At 39.3% G+C, this 16,393-nt stretch overlaps 1 protein-coding gene across 1 annotated transcript in view; it reads left to right on the top strand.

Moving 5' to 3' along the window:
* LOC137159517 (cytosolic phospholipase A2 epsilon-like) overlaps positions 1–16,393 on the top strand; it is a 48,188-nt gene that overhangs the window by 16,897 nt on the left and 14,898 nt on the right. The window contains exons 5-14 of the mRNA XM_067557929.1: positions 3,077–3,208; positions 4,333–4,373; positions 5,574–5,616; positions 6,474–6,531; positions 8,265–8,431; positions 8,563–8,649; positions 10,364–10,401; positions 13,625–13,772; positions 15,233–15,369; positions 15,963–16,185. Of these exons, the coding sequence (XP_067414030.1) occupies positions 3,077–3,208; positions 4,333–4,373; positions 5,574–5,616; positions 6,474–6,531; positions 8,265–8,431; positions 8,563–8,649; positions 10,364–10,401; positions 13,625–13,772; positions 15,233–15,369; positions 15,963–16,185 (1,074 nt within the window). The remainder of the gene's footprint in view (positions 1–3,076; positions 3,209–4,332; positions 4,374–5,573; positions 5,617–6,473; positions 6,532–8,264; positions 8,432–8,562; positions 8,650–10,363; positions 10,402–13,624; positions 13,773–15,232; positions 15,370–15,962; positions 16,186–16,393) is intronic.

A 16,393-nucleotide genomic window follows, 5' to 3' on the forward strand; every position in this document is an offset into this window, starting at 1 on the left:
ACCTGCAGTTTAACACCCCAGATGACTAAAACACCCCCCATAAAACTCTTTTGAGGCCACTTTCTCATTTTTGATAGCTTTTGGGTTGGGGAATCTGTATTTTAAGTGTCCAGGGGTGAATTAAGATAGCTACATTTTGTTCTTAATAAAGAAACAGTTGCTTTTCTTAGTTAATGGAAACTACACTAGTAAACAGGAACTACAAAATTCAGGCTTATTCTAAAATTCCATTACCACACAACCCACTACAGATACTGAATGGCAACATGCTCTGTGTAAAATGGAGGGAAACACTGTACCTTCATAAAAACTAACATTGGCTGATCAGTGATCCTAGAAATAGAACATTGTTATCTAACAATCAGTGCTGGTAAAAATTCAAAATTTTGACCCCACAGGAAATTCTCATATTTTGAAATTTGTTTTCATCCCAAACTGGAGGGAGGAGAATCAGAATACTGACTTTTTTTTTTTTTTTTTTGGAATGGAAAGTTCCAAAAAAACTTGGTTTGGAAATGTCAACAAGAAACATTTGGACATTCCCATAGCAAAACATTTCATTTCACTTTGTTGAATGAAATCAAAGCATTTTGCTTTAGCTTGGCTCAGTGTTAGTCTGTATCCCCCTGAGCTGCTGCAGTGCCATATGAGAGTTGTACTTTGGGTGCCTTATGCCCCTATTTTCCTCTATGGGTCAAGAGCCCCAGCTGGACTAAATCTCCCTTTATACACCATGGTGGTTCAGCCAGGGTGAGTCTTCAGAGCATCATGGGAGATGGAGTCTAACCAGCGTGTCCAGTCCACAAAGGACAATAGAGATGCGAGGCACCCAAACTACAACTCCTATGAGGCATTGCAGCAGCTCAAGCAACTACAGATTACTGTCGAACTTAACGTTTCATTTATATTTTCCTAAAAGAAAATACAAAATTCCAGCAAAATCTATATTTTCCCACAAAAAAACAAAACAAAAACATTTTGATGAAAAGTTCCTGACCAGCTCTACCAACTACTACTGAACTGACTGATTCTCTAGTGGATGTTATATACAGCAGTATTTTACCTACTGAATACCTGACAAATTTTGAACCATTAAGGCATTGAGATTCCTCACAGATTTTGACTTTGCTGTTCTAGCTCCCATCTGCGTGATTCAGTCTCAGAACAGGATGCACTCCATTCAGCTGTGAAGCTGAGCTGGTAGGCCTGAGTTGGTGAATTATGTGCATTACAACTAAACTGACAAATACGTAAGCAACAAGAAGGGTAATGTGGGAAAGTTGGTTGTATTGGAAAAAAGAGGCCAATGACTAGTGTCACATAAGGAACCTAATTTTCTACAAGGAATTTAATTTCCCATATACATTTTGCTATCTATAGAGTGTGTTCTTTTAGCCACAAAACACTCTTGCTGGAAAGGCCAGCACCATTTGTAAGTACTGTCAGCTGAACTGCATTGATTCAATGAATTTACAGTCACTAGATACTATGCTATATATAGTCTCTTTGTACTAATCTTTACATCAAATCTACAATCTTAATAAAATTACTCTGTCAAAAGAAAATAACAATCTGCAAAAAGTTTTTGCATATTGGTGTTTTTAAATATTTACTAAATGTCTTAAGGGATTCCAAGACACAAATCTTTAAAAAACAGTTAGGGTAGTATTGAATCATCAATTAAGTGATGGTAGAACTACATTGTTAGAATAGTAATAATAACACTTAGAAGTTATCTACCACTTCTTATGTTCAAAGTGCTTTATAAACATTAACTAGTTAACTATTATATTAACTGTCAGGACATTTAGTTATTAAACATTTTTTTGAAAAGCTGGAAAATTTAAAGTTAAGGTTAAAGATCTAGTTAAAGATACCAAACATTTACAAGTCAGAAATGTTATAGCTTATATTAGAGACTTTGTTAGCAGCTTGATATCAAGTTAAAGAGCTGGGTAAACTGCAGGATGTTTGGAATATTTCTTTAGTGAAAGATATTTCATTTTACAGCACATAAATATAATTTCCTTATATATGACAACAAAAGATTTACTTGGCATTGCTATGCAATTAGACATAATAATATAAAATCCCCACAAACAGCATTAGAATTACATTTAGTATGTATTTTTCCATAGTAATTACTATGTGACCTGCATGCTGATGTGTAGAAAATTAACCAAATATTCTTACTGCAGATTACATGGCATTTGTTTAGGATTACTCAACCACTCAGTGTAATTTGGCACTAAATGAATTCTTGCTGTAACCACTCCTACAATTCATAGGAGTGTTCACCTTCCTGCTCAGTGAAACTGTATCAGTTTGACCAACTATGGGGCCCTGTGCTTTGTGTTAGGACAGGTTTTGCTCTTTAGTTGCAGGCTACCCATAGTGGTCCTGTCCCTAATCACATTGAAGTCAACAACATCATTTGCACTGATGTCTATGGAATCAAAATGGTGCCCCATATATGTGGCCAGTAACTTAGAGACAAATTCTGCTCCCTCTTCCAAAATGTGAAAAGTCCCATAGGCTGTGAAACTGGTGTGTTTATACTGCACGGGAGCAGGATTTGTGGGAACTGAGCACTTCCTAAGTACTGTGGAGTCCATCTCTGCATGAGCCCTACACCTGTCATGCAGCTCCACCAATCATTTCCTCCATAAAGAGCAAAGAATGCAGTAGCAATTAGGATATGGGTTCTAATGAATTTTCTCCATTTCTTCAGGTTTTCCATTGTCTCTCTCATAATATTGTTCCTCGCAGGGGATGGAAATTAGGTTTCTGGCTGTCATTGGAGGCCTGGCTTCTTACTTATTCTGTGGAAACAGAATGTATCATTCTCTCGCCTATCTAATTTATCTCATTTAAATTGAACTGGGAAGGAAACTATATGACTTAGATTTAGAGTAGATTTCTTCAAAGTTGGATATTTGCAAAATTTTCTTCCCCCTTAACATTTCTTCTTTTCCTCGCACAAGATAAATACAGACTATCCCCAGGATTCCCTGCTTCCTGGGCTCTGTGAAAGCCAGAATGTAGAATTTCTAAACTCCCTCATCTCCTTTCCCAGAACGTGCTGGAGATGGCTGTCTACGATGAGGATGTAATTTCTCAGGATGATCACCTCTTCTCTGTGTACTTCGATGTAGCTAAGCTTCCACTTGGAGAAAGAGTTCTCATGTACTTTAAGACCGACCCAAAGGTGAGGTCTGAAATAATAGGCAGGGCTGAGTGAGAAACACTTGCTTGGGTTTCCTGCCTAAAACTGCTACTTGTACTACTAGTACCATTTTCCTTCATATGTCATGGACTGGCCAGAAATACCTCCAGTATTTCTCAACTACTGCACAGTAAAGCTGATTCACCATTATAAAGAGCAGTTGGGCCTCAGCGTACTTGGCCAGTGGAGCATGGCAAACATATGATGCTCTTGGCAAAGACCCTTTCTCCTGATCTTGCCATCAAGAATGAATCTCCCAGAGACTGTCAACCCCAATGGCTGTACTCAGAGACCCTTTGTCTGAGCTTTCCATTGACCCAGCAATTATGTGACTCTAACATCTAGATCTGGTTCTAGTATAAAATCAACTTAAAATTATATACTCTGACACAATTTTCAAATACTGGTGTCTGAATGAGATTTCTAAATCTCACATTTGGTCACTTAAATTAGCATCTAGTTAAATCAATTCCCATTTAAAAGGTAAATTCAGGATTTAAAAATCATATTTAAGTATCCATATTTGGAAGACTGGGCACTGTAACCCACAAAATTTTTCTAAATTATTACATTACAATATCACATATAGCTGAAAAATGGAATTGCATACAGCACAAAGGCTTAGCATCAAGACATCTGTCCATTGTCTTAACAACATCGGTGGCACATTGGTACTGTTGATGCAAATATAAGGAATATTGGGCAGGAGAGTTAAGAACATCCCTTAATCATTCAATAATACCAGGTCAAAGAGATGAGGTAACAGGAAGTATAACCCCCTTACTAATACTCCCCCATACTAATAGCAAGAACAGTTACGGGGCAGAATAATAATGTCAAGAAGATTAAAAAAAATTAAGACCGTAGAAGATGAAGCAAGCTGCAAAGTGACTGAATTTGCAGTTAATTTGCAGAAGCTTCATAGAGTTTAAGGCCGGAAGGGACCATTAGATTATCTTGTCTGACCTTCTGTATTTCACAGGCCATTAAATTTCACCCACGTAGTACTCTATTATATACCAGAGGATCAGGTTTATACACAAACTATCCCTGAAAGGAGAGAACAGCATACTGTGACTTCTCTCATTTCTATTTTTTATTTTTAGGCACAGGAGGAGCTAGAGGTAGAATTTACCTTGGAGACCATGTAAGTGAAATACAAATGAATTAGAAGATGCAAAAATTCAGAGAGTAATAAATCAACAACTGGAAACCTGCTTCTTATAATTGCTGCCTCCCAAAGAAATTGCCAGACCCATTGGATTCAGAACTCTAGTGAATTCCCCACTGGAATCATGTATACAGTTTATCTGTATCAGCAGAATCTGGCAGTTTGTTCTATAATCTGACCATCTTTAATGTAAAGAAATTCTTCCTTCATTGGCTAGTCTCTCCACAACATCGATTTGTGGCCTAGTTATACTTTTCAGAAGACTTATTTATATCAATCTTTTCATACATGCTCAAGCTCAGATACAGCGAAAGATCTCTTGACTCATACTTGGAAATTGAATAGTTTGGTTAATTGTACATCCTGATTCATACTCATAAATGTGTGAATCCTTTGATTGCCCCTTACAGCACTGCTTCAGTCCCAGAAATGTTCTACCTAGATGCTAAATTAAATAACTATAATACAACATAGCTCTTTTCATCCATAGATCTCCGTATGACAGGTGGGAAAACTAAAGCACAGGGAGGTTATCCAGCAGGCCAGCTTGGAATAGAACCCAAACTTTCAGTATGCTAGTCCTGTGGGCTATCCATTAGGCCACATTGCCTCCTGTGTTTAACTGCATTATATGAGAATGTTGTCTGAGCAAATTGCACAACAGTTATTAGCATTTCCCCCCACTAATTATATCTACATTTACAGCAAATGCTTAGAGTCAAGAGACTTCCCAGAATGTATATCCTGATGGACTAACATGATGTTGGTAGATTAAATCTACTTGATGACATGGACTGTCCTGAGAGATGGAATTTAACTGGTTAAACTAAGATTCCAATTTACGTGATTATGGGACTATGAGAAACTATTTAGCCACATTATCAAGCGAGATAAGAAATTGTTTTTAACTTGTGATTACTTCATATCAATCAATTTTGGCACAATGGTCAGGCTCTGCTTAGAAGAACTTCAGAACAAGAGAAACAGGAATGGTAGCAGCTGTGCGTAAGTCAAAGCAAGCATTGTGAGGCAATTTGCACCATGTCTGCCACAAGTTACTCTTGTTGTCTAGTCTTTGCTATCATTCCCAATACTTCCATGAGTGACAAGCAAGATAATGAGTGGTCATTTGATTTAACCTAGTCATGAAATATGTATTTTTTTTTTGTTTCCTAGTTCAGGTCCTCCTGAAGCCATCCTTACTAATGGAGTACTAGTGGTAAATTTTTGTTCTGCGATCTTTCCTATTCTATATCAATACTGGTAATACAGGTGGGACTACAGAAACTGTGAGTGGCTCCACAGTCAACAGGCCGACACCCTCTCTTTCCTGTTGAGATAGGCTGGGACTGAAGTAACTATGATTTCTCTGCTATTCAGCTCTTTCATATTATTTTTAGAGTGCATTTCCTAGAGTGTCCCGTGATTGGAGAGGCTGTGACTGGAGTAGCTGTGAGTTCCCTCAAGCCAGCACTCCTCCAGAAATATACAGACTACTACTTGCAAAAACTGGAAGTGGTAATAATTGAACTTCCACACAACAGTTCACCCACCCCATTCCCTACAGTGGGAGAGACACTGAGATATGTGTAGCTATCAGCTCGCCTCAAACATCAGTCCTCCACAATTTCACACAGTGACAGAGGAACTACTGTCACTAAAACATTCATAGTAATATTTTAGATGAGAGCTGTTTCTGCCAATGGAGTCATGCTATGCTCTCAGTAGATTTCTCTCATGTTTTTGCCTTGTTTGGTGTTTTGTATTCCTGTTAGAATCTTAAACATGCTACCATTTTCCCGCCTGACACTCTTAACCCTAGACACCATTTAGTTTGTCATCAGTCCTACCTGGTGACTAGCTATGATTCCACCCAGAGCCTTTCACTTTCACTCGTCATTGACTAGAGGGCTAAATACTGAGCTATTTTAGGCAATTGGTTCTTCCAGGGGCTGAGTGTGCTGCTTTCACAGTGTTCATAACCCACAGCCAGGCCAGATAGTAATAGATTAAGATGGAATCTCAGACTGAGACATTCTCTGTGATGAGTTCTTCTGTTTTTCTTTTCTATTACAGTCTCGTGCACTTTGCTGTTTGGAGGTTCAGGTAGATGAGAAGAAGCAGCATAAATCAAGTGAGGTTATTGCTTTATTAACTGGATGTTAATAACAAGATACTTTTGTTGCTATAGCAATACATGTTCTATAGATCATTACAAGAAATGCATGGAATAAAATATTTTCACATGACACAAATTTTTTAACAACTGCTGGACGACATATGATCTCTGTTATGGGTTACATTGACTTCATCAAATACATCTATATGGTTATACGCAAATACACTATGCTAATATATACACTGTGTTAAATATAGGATTTTAATACTTTATATTAAAACAAGACTAAAGAGGACATTTTAATCACACAAGTTTCAGGACTGATGTATATTACAACATGATTTTCATTAGCAAACATGAAATAATTCAGTCCTAAATTTCTGCATCTTTAATTATAGAAAGGATTTCAGGGTCTTTGTATTGTAATATTTACCCAGTATTAAGAGATCATGCAAGAACAAATCCATTGTAGTGCATACATGCAATGGTGTGGAATTGGGGCAAGACTAAACAAACAAACAAAACCCATAAAGTTAGTCTCCTAAATCCAGAATAATTTTTAGAAGTGCTGAGCAGTCAGCATTTTGATGCTGTAATAACCTATCCAAGAACTATAAGGAAGATTATTACAATATCAGCTGATTGTCTATGAAGGAACTAAACATAAAACTAATGGACAAAGAGAAATGTGTCTATGAGGTCATTTAACTAGAACTCCGCTAGTGTGTATGATATTAAAATGCTATAGTAGAAATTTACTTCACTAGAATATAGTGCATGAAAATAAGAAGTTTCCATTAAAACCCCACATGTCTGAACCCCTTCAATACAAACAGCCTCCTTTTTATCCTAATTTCAGCTATATCCCACCTACGTATGTTATTTGTCAAAAATCTTGCTTGATTATTGGAATCCCGTTGTTTCAAATATTTTTGATGTCTCCATGATATATTGGATAAATGGTGCTGAATTGTATGGCCTAAGTTTTTAAATGTGACAGTGATTTTTAATGCCAAGTTGAAGACATCTGAAAAGGACTGGATTTTCAGTGGGCAAGTGCTCAGTACTTCCTAAAAGTCAGGCCCCCTCAAAGTGTCTCAAATTGGGCACCCAAAACCATGCATCACTTTTGAAAATGTAAGCCTGTGTGTCTTGAGAGAGAAAAAAGCTTGTTTCATACATTACAATCATGGAACAAGGGCAATAATATTACAGTGTATTGTGGAAAAGCTTGATTAGATGTATCATACAGACACTTATTACTACATACAGAAGTTATTATGTGGGTCACATTTAGTTATTAAGATTTTAGTAGGTGAGCTACAGCTGTGAACTGGAATTAACTATCTTAGAAGATTAGGGTTGAAAGAGGTCATCTAGTCCAAGCCCCTGCTCAACGCAGTACCAAGCCCAACTAAATCATCCCAGCCAAGGCTTTGTCAAGCCAGGATTTAAAAACCTCTAAGGATGGAGATTCTTAAAAACTATCATGTCTAGTTTTTTAGTATGAAAAGGTATGGTAATTATTTTCTATGAGTATTAGTTCTGTCACACTTGTGTACATTAGGTTTCATTTTGGATAGCTGAGTAGTAGGTTTTCCTAGGGAATTATGTTTTTCTTGGCTTTTTAGACTCTTTTAACGCAATACAGAGGACTTGTAAATGTTTTCTTATATATGATCACATAAGCATAATTTTCCAGTCAGGTAATAATAAGGTTCTCTGTGTGCTTTGTCTTTTTCCTTCAGGAAAAGACTTCTCTTTCACAGTGAAAGGTTCCTATGAAGGAACACAGTCTCTTACTCTGGGCCCTGATGCCATCATTAGCCCTTCATATCCTACCAAGTTCCACTATGCCAAGTATATGGAGCCAACACTGACTGTTATGCTACCAAAGAAGAAGCATTTCAATGCTGTATGTTATAACTGTCCTTTATAAACACAATAGGGATATATATATATATAGCAACATAACTCTATTTTTTATGGGGGATCAGGGTAACCCTTTCCTTTTTGTGCAAACAAACTCTTTTTCCCCCCCTCCAGCGTACCTGTACCTACAATGTAGACACAGGCTCCCCAGCTGTGATGCTGAATTCACTCCCCATGGGAGAGAGAATAAGAGTAGCAGAGGTGAGTTCCAGCTGCCAGCGTTTAGGAATAGCGACCAATTTAAAATTACCACCAATGTAAGAATAAAGGGCTAGATTGTCCCCTCCCACAGAAAAAACTTGCAGGAGGGTACTAAGAGGGAGAAAAACTCTATGAAGTTCCCTTTAGACCTTGGAGAAAGAGACCTCTTTCTTCTGCATGGAGCTGGGATCTGTGTTGTAGGGATGATTACTGCTTCTCTGGCTCCTTTCTCCACAGCAGTTTAGGCGCTGCTAACGGCCATGCTGTCATGTGGCCGGGACTACTTGCACATGCTAATAGAGGGCTAATACAGCTGGATTCAGAGCAGAGAAGAGTGTCACAGAGTGTGACACCTCCCTTGCTCCATCTCCACCCCACCAGAAACACTCTGCACTGAGCAAGCTTCCATAAAGGGACATTTTGTGGGGCCAGTGAAGAGGGATGATGCCGTGGCAGTGTCTTTTCAGTGCCCAGGTCTCCTAGAGACAATGGGCCAATGCTATTAAAATAATACTGGTGTTGTGCAAATGTGTCTTAAACTGTCCTTTAAAAAGAGGAGAAACAGGCTGCACAGGAGGAGGGAGCCATATTCCCCAGCCTCTATGCATCCTGCCTCCCTAATTCCCTAGCTCCATTTCCTACCCCGCCCCAGCTCTGCCACTCAGGACAATTCCTCAGCTGTACAGCGAGCCGGCCATTCTGCCTTCACAGATTTACAGGCAACTGTTGTCCTTTTGCTTCAGAAGGTGACCTATGTTGAAGAGCATTTTCTTGGTGCAGTTTATAATATCTGTCTTGCCATCAATGCTATCCACCTAGCTCATTCTGTCTCAGAAAGGTTTATTGATGTCCACCATTTGCACATCAGGTTGCACTAAATAAACAAAAAAATACAGACACAAAAAGAAATATTATAATTACTGCAGCAACCAAATTTTTAAACAGCGGCTAAGATTCACATGTAACAAATGCAGGCATACACATATTTGCACACACAAATCTGTCCACTGCATGTACAGGTAGACAATGTGTATGCAAATACCAATTAACATGTTAGCATGTGAAGTTAATTGATTTCCAGGCATAAATGTGGGCACAAGCTTTTAAATTTTTCCCAAAATATTACTTCTAAGAAAAAATGAAATATTTCTCAGTCTGGTAAACCTTTTTTAAACAATTTGGTATCTGATATGTTCCCTAGCCACAGAAACAAGCTCCAGTACAGGTACTTTAGGTTTTTGAGACTCATACGCTACTCCCCTTCCCTGCCTTAATTATGAGCCTTTCTGGGGCCTGGTATATCTTTATTTCATTTGTGCACTGTCTAATACACAATAGATCTTCATCTACGTCTAGTCACAGTCTTGCAGTTATGAGACTGCATTTAGGAACGCCAAGATTTCACTCTTCATTGCATTTGATGATTTGCATAATGGAATGGACGATGGTAGGTATTGGCTGATGCAACTGAGGTCACAGTCTGGTAAACTGGTACAGTTGTCTGAAATCGTTGGGAAATGTTGAGCCACTAAGAATAAATTCTACTGGAAATAAATTAGTGGTTTTGAAGCTATATACATCTCTTGAACTTTTGGGCTCAATTTTGTGGCCGCTGTACCTTGCTGTGGAGCAAATAAAACTCACTCGGAAGGCTGAAGGGAAGGAAAGCTTAAAACTATGATTTTACTTTCACAATTACATTTTTGTTTTTCAGGAAAAAAAATTTGATTTGCATGTGAAGGCGGAAGACTGGTAAGAGCTCTTCTTTGGTTTCTTTTGGATGCTAGTGACATTGTCAGCCAAGCTTTGCCTGGGCCACTTTCTGCACCTGTTTAAAAAACAACATCTTTGGACTGGAAACTAGAATGTATTTTTTTTTTAAATCCACAACACATACACAATATGTGATACCGCGCATTAGATAGAAGCTGCGTTAGACAGGGTAGATAGAAATGTGAAATTTGTACCCATACTGACTGATATGTTGCCCACTTTCTTAGTGTTATGTATAACTGCATGTAGTATAAAGCTTGGGCAGATGAAGGCTCCAGTGGAAGAAAGCACTGCTACTTAGGAGAACACTGAAGTACCTACTTACAGTTAAGTACAATTTTTATTTCTTGAATAGGAGGCGACTTAAGCATGTGCTTAAATGCTTTCCTGAAGCAGGACCGTAATCAGTCACAACACAGCAAAGCTTATTCTTTTTCAGCAATAAAAAAAGGCCTTTATTTCTATGTGTACAGCAGTTACTGCAGAATAACACATGATTTTCACAGGGGAGTCCCTCACCGCCATCTTGATCAACTTGTCTGACAGTAATGACCAATGACCTGCTTCTGTTGCTCAAGGTGATGAAAAATCCCTTGGGGCTGCCACACAGTAACTTATCTATCACTTTCTTTTATAACATGTAACTCATTTCAAAGCAGTCAAAAATTATAGACCCACTATACCTAGCAGTCCATGTTTAGTGTTATATCTGCTTATTAATGTATTCATCTTCCAGCCACAGCACCAATAACCGCCCTGGATTACTGAGTTTACTACAATATAATCACTAAGGGGAAAGCCCATCCCAACTGCACCAAGCCCAAGCTTGGTGAAGAGGGGCTCTGTGACTGGGAAGAAGGAATCATGGTTACCACTGCACTTCGAAGGCTTTCATAGCTCCTGCTGCTGTTGTGTGCTGTTCCCCCCACCAATTCTGTCAGGAATATTCTGGTGGATCTGCATAGTGATGGGTCCACTGGCCCCAGCCTACCTCTGTCCTGTCCCCATTCTTTGCTCTGTGAGTCAGTCCCTAGGATGAACAGCAGTGCAGATTTCCTGCATAGAGTCCAGAGATCTTATCCTCTCCATGCAACAGAACCTTACAAGTAGCATTGTGCCAAAGGCCATCTGCAGCCACTGAGCTAGGGAGGATTTTCCCTTAATATAGTTGGTGCAGCTAGATATGAGGATCTGCATTTGATGAGAAAAGGATAATCCCAACAGCCACCGTGAAAAATTATGTTAATGTAAAATGAAAAACAGTGTAGTGCTGCATGCCTCTTGATCTGTACAGCACACCAGTATCAAACTCTGCTGCAAATGGTGACTTCTGCATCAGCACAGTCTAAATTCAAAAAAAGTTTGTATTGCATTAAATATTAAAATGAATATTACAATCAGAGCAGTGAACATCTAAAATTGTTTATTGCAATAGAAACCTCTTTATTCATGTCATAATGCAGCAGAAATTGCAACTCAGATGCAGAATTTACCGATGGTTTGCCACAGAAATAAAAAAGTTAAGCTTCATAATTTAGGTCCAGACTGTTTCTGGCTACACAGGATTCTGCTTGCAACTAATATCCTGTTGTTAATTTTTTCAAGCTTTTAGTCCAAAAGTTAATTTCATTTGAAATTTTGAAGACAATCCACTTACCTGTTTCTGAGTTATGTTGGTGTAAGAAAAAATGTTTTTGTACACTTTTCATTTTTGCACTTGGGTAACTTTATAAACAGTTTTGTTTTTAAATTTTAAATTTGACATGCCCATAATCTTCCTCCTTGAGGAATACTATGCTTTGCAATTGAGTAAAACAAGATGTGAAAAGCCATACTTGTGTAAGAGGATTAGAGTTTCTAGGGTGAAATCCCAGCCCCATTGAAATCCATGACAAAACTCCTATTGATTTCAATAAGGCCAGGATTACACCCTATATCCTCAATAGATGGCAGCCAGTAGAGGGTGCCATGATTCAGAGATGGTAATTATGTAAATGTATTTGTGTGTATAAGTACCGGACTACCGAGAGACATTTCACCCCGTACGGACCTATGTATTCTCCTTACTGAACCATACCCCCAATGTCCCCACTGTACACTGAAATGCTCCCTCATGCCCATATATATCTCTCTCTGTAAACCTTAAACCCAACACCACCACGCCCCATCCGGGACACTGCAGCCCATCCCACCCCATCATCATTGCCCCCCCCCCCAAGCTCCCATTCCCACCCCACACATGGACTCACTCACCGCAGAAGAAGACGGGGCTGACCTGCCAGTCGACCATAAGGAACACTGGACTAATGAGAATCATTTCACCCCGTATGGACTTTTGTACTCTTTCCTACTGGAGCATGCCCCCAATGACTTTACTATGCATTGAAATGTGCCCTCATGCCCACATATGTATCTCCTATCGTCCTCCCCTGACCTCCACTCTCAGCCCCACACAGGGACTCACTTGGCTTCCCTTGCAAATGCCTCCCAGGGACCCTCCCTCCTCAACCCCCCAGGGATCCTCCCCACCATAGATAGCGTTGTCCCCCCCACATATCCCCCCGCACGCCACTGTACTCCCCAGACCTCCACCCCCACATATGGACTCACTTGCCTTCCCTGGCAAATGCCTCCCAGGGACCCCCCCTCCATGCTGGATAGCGTCCGTCCCCCCCCATACCCTCCCGCAACCCTCAAGCCCCACCCCCCCAGCCCCTCCCACGGGGCCACAGCTCATCCTCGATCACCCCCCATTCCCCCCCCACTGCATATCATCCCCGGATGCTGTATTACTGTGCTTTTTTGAACCTTGACTATTGCTTTATTGTTTTGTGCTTAAACATTTCCTCTAATAAAACGTTTTAGCCACAAGAGGGGGATGAGACTCCACCAGTTTTGCAGTCATGATTCAGGAAGTTCCTCTGAAAATTGGGCCCTTTAGGTTTAACCTTAGAGGTAAAGCAGAAGTTCCACTTCAGTAAATTGTAGCAATATATAACTTTAGTTAATTTTAGAAAATAGAATTAAACTATCAACTAATACTGACATTATCCTCTTCTCTTCTTATCATGTTGCATCAACCTGATTAGGTAGAGGTGTGGAAAAGCTTTGTCTGTAAATATGTTTTGGACTTTCTGTAGTTTAAGTCCTTAAATTGACTAGAAACATTAATATGTAATAAGTATGCATGTGTTTGTCCTAGTCATTGTTCCTGCCCACAAGACCTAGATGTGCGCTTTGGGTATGACCTGTGTGCAGAGGAGAAGGATTTTGTGTGTAAAAGAAAGAAATATGTTGCTGCTGCCCTGAAAAATGTTCTCCAGCTAGAAGGGGACCTGCATGATCATGAGGTATGTGAAGTGGCGTCCTAGGTGTCTGCTTTCTCCTTCCCTCAGGTGAGTGCTGAGCAAACTGGATAGCAAATGTGGCTAATAAACAAATTATAGCTGGAGCATATGCATCCCCTACAGCTAAGTGTTATTGTTTCAAAAGATCCTTTTTCAGTTGCTTATACATTTCTTACACTTTTACCTTCTGGGTGAATTGTTCTAGAAAGAGTCACAAAAAATGGGTCAGCTATTTTTCAGTAGGAAGAGAATGAGCCAGTTATGTTTCTGTAAATATAAAAATTATTGTTGACCCTTTTTTTGTACAGGAGTATGTTCTCAGCCGTTTAGGAGATAAACTTGAAAGCTGGGTTAGATATTTGCTTTTTAGGGGTCTGGTGAAGGTTTCCTTTGTTCCCATCTGGCTAAGATGATTACACTGTGTGTGGCTCTCAAACTGTATTGGTTCACATGCCACCTTCTCAAAAAATTGTTATGAAGTGAATGGATGGAACATTAAGCCTATATACCACCAGTGATACATGTACCAGAATTTCAGAACCCCTGAATTCTAGGCCAATTGCAAAGACCTGTTACTTGGCTAATTAAAGACTACTTACTATATCTAAACACCAGTCTTTGGCTCAGGAATTTGTGCACTACAGTGGCACATGCGAGACACATAACAGACTTACTACTGGCCTGGTTTCTGACTGCCCAGAAGGGGCTCCCAGTGCCACAGAAGCGGTACAGTGAGGTCTTTATAAGGAAAGGAGACCTTATGTGTCTCTTACATGTCTGGCCATTTTGAAATGTCTACACCATCTCCAATCTGGGGTTCATACTTGTATGTTCCATTCCAGAAGTGGTTTGAATGATAAATACCCAGGCACTTAACTAAACTAATTAGAAAGTATTTCATCCATTGCTTCAATTCCATCATTTGTGGTGTGGGTGATAAACCACTTCTAGGGGGCTCAGTTAACCTATCCAGTGAATATTTTTTTTAAATACCTTCCATCTGTTGCAAGCATGTGAATTCCAAAAGCAAAATTTCTATTCGTTTAAGTAACTGAATGATCCTGGAGAAAACAAGTCCCTGTCCAGGGTGATCAAACAACATTCTCTGAGCTGTACAAATATTCTCACAGGTTGGTTAGGGGATTTAAAAAAAATCAAGAGGGAGATAGAATGAAGCGATAAGGAAATGAGACAGCTTGGGAGTAAATACTATATTTCTTGCATAAATAAAAGCACCAGAACTTACTATCATTCATGCCCTTCTCTATAGTGGAGCGGCAGATCCATATCTGATCCATACCCTGAGGAAAGATGTATTTGGATTTGCTGTTCCAGTTCTGCTCCAATAAACAGAGAGGCCTGAACTATGACATTTTGGAACTGAACTGGGTCTCGGGTTCCATTTCTAGTTCTGAGCAAACATGTGTGCTTGCTTTAACTTTCTGTCTTTGTGTGATGAACAGATTCCAGTGGTGGCCATCATGACGACAGGTGGTGGAATGAGATCACTGACAACGGCAATTGGCAGCCTATTGGGTCTCAAGAAATTAAATGTCTTAGACTGTGCAACATACCTGTCTGGTTTGTCTGGCACGACCTGGTAAGCAGGACTCAATCAGGGATTTCAGTTGATCTTTCTGTCAGATGTTGATACAAAGAGCTTTGATAAAAAAAAAAAATATATCATGGAGATGTTAGCAACAGCTCTCCATCATTAAGATTGTAATCTGAGAGCCAGCAGGAAAACACGTAGCTGTGGCTCTCCCAATGCCAGCAGGATCAAAGGGGTTTCTAGGCATTAGGAAATGCATCCAGAACAGACAGCCATATTCTAAGGACTGCCATAAAATGGATGCTGACTATACTGTGGTGCCAAGATACTGTCATCGGTCAAAACTAACTTACATTTATCATGAAAAATAAACATAGAAAACAAAATTTCACCCATTAAAATGTTGTAGTTTCCTTGGAAAAAGGAAATGTCAGACACTAGAAAAAAATTTAGTTACACGGGCCTTTTAGGGAACAGGCACAGCGACTTCAAATGGCATTTCCCTCCACAAACTGCTATAAAAAAATGAGTAGGGCACAAACGACAATAAACATTTAAAATTGATACTCTAACCAAAAGACAGAATTTTTGTAGATTAATTTTTGCTTACTAATTTTTCTTTCTATATTACCCTTTCCCAGGACCATGGCAAACTTGTATAAAGATGCTTATTGGTCACAGAAGGATCTAGATGAGCAAATCCGTGAAGCCCAGAAATGTGTGACCAAATGCAAGATGAGTTGTTTCTCTATGGAGCGCATGAATTATTTTAACAAGCAGCTATGTCAGCGTAAACAAGAGGGATACAGGACATCATTTATAGACCTGTGGGGGCTGATCATTGAGTATATGCTGCATAATGGGGTACAGTATCTATTTTCTCAGAAAGCTGTAGATGTTTTCTCTATAAGAATTAGGAGCAATAAATCTGTGAGGAGAGATTGTATGACCAATGGTGCTGAAGAGTTATTTGCATCAGGAAATTCTATTGGAATCAAATTTATTTTGGATTGGTTAGATATAAATGCATACCATATATTAAATTATTGAATTTTGGCTACAGGAACACTGA

The sequence above is a fragment of the Emydura macquarii genome, unplaced genomic scaffold, assembly GCF_026122565.2.
Source record: "Emydura macquarii macquarii isolate MOO-44397 ecotype Brisbane River unplaced genomic scaffold, CSIRO-AGI_Emac_v2 contig_1876, whole genome shotgun sequence".
Classification (NCBI taxonomy): Eukaryota; Metazoa; Chordata; order Testudines; family Chelidae; genus Emydura; species Emydura macquarii.